The 3,128-nt window shown below is 40.8% G+C and overlaps 1 protein-coding gene across 1 annotated transcript; it reads left to right on the top strand.

The window, feature by feature from the left end:
• The first annotated feature begins 1,471 nt into the window (after positions 1-1,471).
• Positions 1,472-2,548, top strand: LOC103716102 (nuclear transcription factor Y subunit C-6-like). The gene is made up of 2 exons (XM_008803969.6): positions 1,472-1,721; positions 1,813-2,548. Exon 2 carries the CDS (start codon positions 1,819-1,821, stop codon positions 2,341-2,343), a length of 525 nt encoding a protein of 174 aa, XP_008802191.1. The 5' UTR covers positions 1,472-1,721; positions 1,813-1,818; the 3' UTR covers positions 2,344-2,548.
• The last annotated feature ends 580 nt before the right edge of the window (positions 2,549-3,128 follow it).

Below are 3,128 nucleotides of genomic sequence, written 5' to 3' on the forward strand. Positions count from 1 at the left end.
TATCCAAAATGTCTTGAACCAAATCTAGAGACACTTAACCATAAATTTACAAGATTTTCACTGAAACACTAGATTGAATTCATTAGTAAGCAAAAGATATACTCAAATGCTTTGAGCTCATCAAAATCAAATAGGGTTATAATCAATCACTCCACAATGTATTAATACATGTATATTTTATTATGTTCTATTGTATAATACTCTGCAATGTCTTTTATGGTAATTTTGTCATGTAAAAGTACTTTTTCAGTTTGTTTAATAAACATATGTTAAAGTGCTACAGCATTTTAGAAATGCAGTTACCAAACAGCAAACAACTTTTTGTAAAAGCTTTACTTTAGACAGCTTTACTTCCAAAAGCTCTACTGCCAACAGCTCCCCTAAACAAGGCCTAAGAGACCATGCCAATACCATGCATATTTTATAGAGCTAATTATAGAAGTCCATGTCAATACCATGTTCATCAAGCAAATGAAATTGCATGCATGGGGACAACTTCCTATCATAATGAGGACCAACATTTGACATAGGTACACCGAAAGAAATCCTTTCATGCCAAACACATACTCACATGAATACATACTCAAACATTCAATATGAAAAAAGAATCAAAAACTTAAAACCTAAATAACAAAGAAGACCTCTTTATGCAAAACCATGAATCCCACTAGATACCATAAACTTCTATTTTTTCTACTAACATAATTGAGCAAAGAACAAGATACTTGAGATAGAAAGAAAGATACATTAGTCATGATTTCTTTAATCTTGTTGGCCTATATGATCTCCCCATAATAAGCGAAAGAAAGAAACAATGGGAAGCGAAGAGGTCTTCTAGGGAAGAGAAGGCGGAAGAGGCTAGCTTTACCTATGGAGGCTGGTGAGTTTTTGTTCCATATAGATTTCAAGAGACTCTTGGACCCAGCAGCAGAAGGAGATGAAGAGTTCCAAGGTAAGCCAAGGAAATGGCTTCCTTTTCTTTCTCTAGGCTAAACAACATCCAGATCGGGCATGACTATTAATTTACAGTACTAATCCGTAGATTTATTGAGAAAAATGTTGCCAGTTAATGGAAAAACACTCAAGGAATGATTTTTTAGAAATTAATATCTTTATTTTGGAATTATGTATAAGTAAGCTAATTGTTGATGTCTTAACGAGAAGTACTAATAGACATTTATCAAATTTGTAGGGCATTTTAGATATTTCATGGGGGTGACCAAAAACTCATTCTATTTCATTTTAGGACTGCTATAAATTGCTACAAAATATTTCCGTATCTTCCACTAAAAATAATATTTTCAAATTTTAAAAAATAGTATATATATATATATCAATTTTTTTAAAGAAATACTGGGATCACGATGGGAATCCATTATTGCAAGGTACTAGACTGTAAAAAGCACCCAGCTAAAACCTCCACGTGACACGCGTCCCCTATTTAAAACTTCAAACGACTCCCGTTCCTTCTTTTCACGCCCCCCACCTCCTCCCCAGCGTCAGACCCAATAGGAAACCGCCTCGCTTTCCTCTTTCCTCCATTCTTCTTCTTTCCGTACCCAAGAACGACCAAAAAAAAAAAGGGAAATCGTTTATTAAATCCGCGTTCTGAGTGGGCGTTAATCTCTCAAACCCTAACCCTATATCTCATCTCCCTTCCCCATTCCTCCTCGTTTCTGCTTCCACCCCCTTTAAAAATCCCTCCTTTTCCCAGCAAGGAGGTCCAAACACCCCCTTCCACCAAACCCTCGATTCTTCCGATTTCTCCCTCCAAAGCTTTCGATCTTGACGCGTGACTCTGTTAACCCGCAGGTGCAGATGGATCAGAAGAGCCAGGGGACCCCCCCGGCCATCGGTGTCGCCACCCCGGTCCCATACTCCGCCGCCGCCGCGACAGCGCCCTATCAGGCGTACCACCACCTCTACCACCAGCAGCAGCAGCAACAGCAGCAGCAGCTCCAGATGTTCTGGGCTGACCAGTACCGCGAGATCGAGCAGACGACCGACTTCAAGAACCACAACCTCCCCCTCGCCCGGATCAAGAAGATCATGAAGGCCGACGAGGACGTCCGCATGATCGCCGCCGAGGCCCCCGTTGTCTTCGCCCGCGCCTGCGAGATGTTCATCCTCGAGCTCACGCTCCGGGGCTGGGCCCACGCCGAGGAGAACAAGCGCCGCACCCTCCAGAAGAGCGACATCGCCGCCGCCATCACCCGCACCGACGTCTTCGACTTCCTTGTCGACATCGTGCCCAGGGAGGAGGGGAAGGACGATGCCATCCCCCGGGGTCTCGCGGGGGCACCGGCCGACCCCCTCGCCTACTACTATGTCCCGCAGCAGTGAAGGCAGGATATGTGAGTGAGTGGTTGTAACTGGAAACTTTTGCTTACTTTGGTGTGGGTCTCTTTTTCCTCTTTGTTGGATAGCTATAGCCTGGGGATCATTCAAGGTGGATAAGTAAGTTAAGGATTGTTGCATCTGTCGTTTTGGCTTGGTTATGTACTTGCGTTCTGGAAAACCGTTCTATGAATAGATCTGGTTGTTATAACTCTCTGTGCTTTTCTTGATGTTTGTATGTTCTAATATAACATATTATCTTTCTCCCGTATGATTGGTTAAATGTTTAGTGAAAAAATTGCATCTTTGTTAGATATATATGGGTTCATTTTTATGAAGAATGTTGGCTGTTTCTGAGTTAATAGAATCACATTACGGAACCTTGGAAGTGGCTATTTGTGAAATTATGGGAAAAGGGAAGATGGCTAACTGTCAATTGACACACTTGTTTAGAGAACTGTAATTAGAAAATGAGTGTTTATGCAATGTGATTATGAAGAAAGATAACATGAGAATTATATCCTTTATTGTGAGAAAATTAACTATTGTTATTGAGGCTCTTGCCCTTCTCGTATTGTTGAATCATATTATTGAAAAAAGAACTGGCTTTCCGAGGGAAGAAAGATGTTTACTTGTTTGCAGAGTGTTTTATTTACATGATCTATTAATGAATTAAGAAAAGACACAACTGTCTGACTCCTTTAATTGTGTACTCACTTCTTCATTGAACTCGTGTGCATAAGTTATTTTCAGGTCATTGGTTAAGGTGTATAGTTTCCTTTACCTAATAT

Source organism: Phoenix dactylifera, chromosome 2, assembly GCF_051530095.1.
Source record: "Phoenix dactylifera cultivar Ajwa chromosome 2, Ajwa_hap1_PhDact_Kaust_v1.1, whole genome shotgun sequence".
NCBI lineage: Eukaryota > Viridiplantae > Streptophyta > Magnoliopsida > Arecales > Arecaceae > Phoenix > Phoenix dactylifera.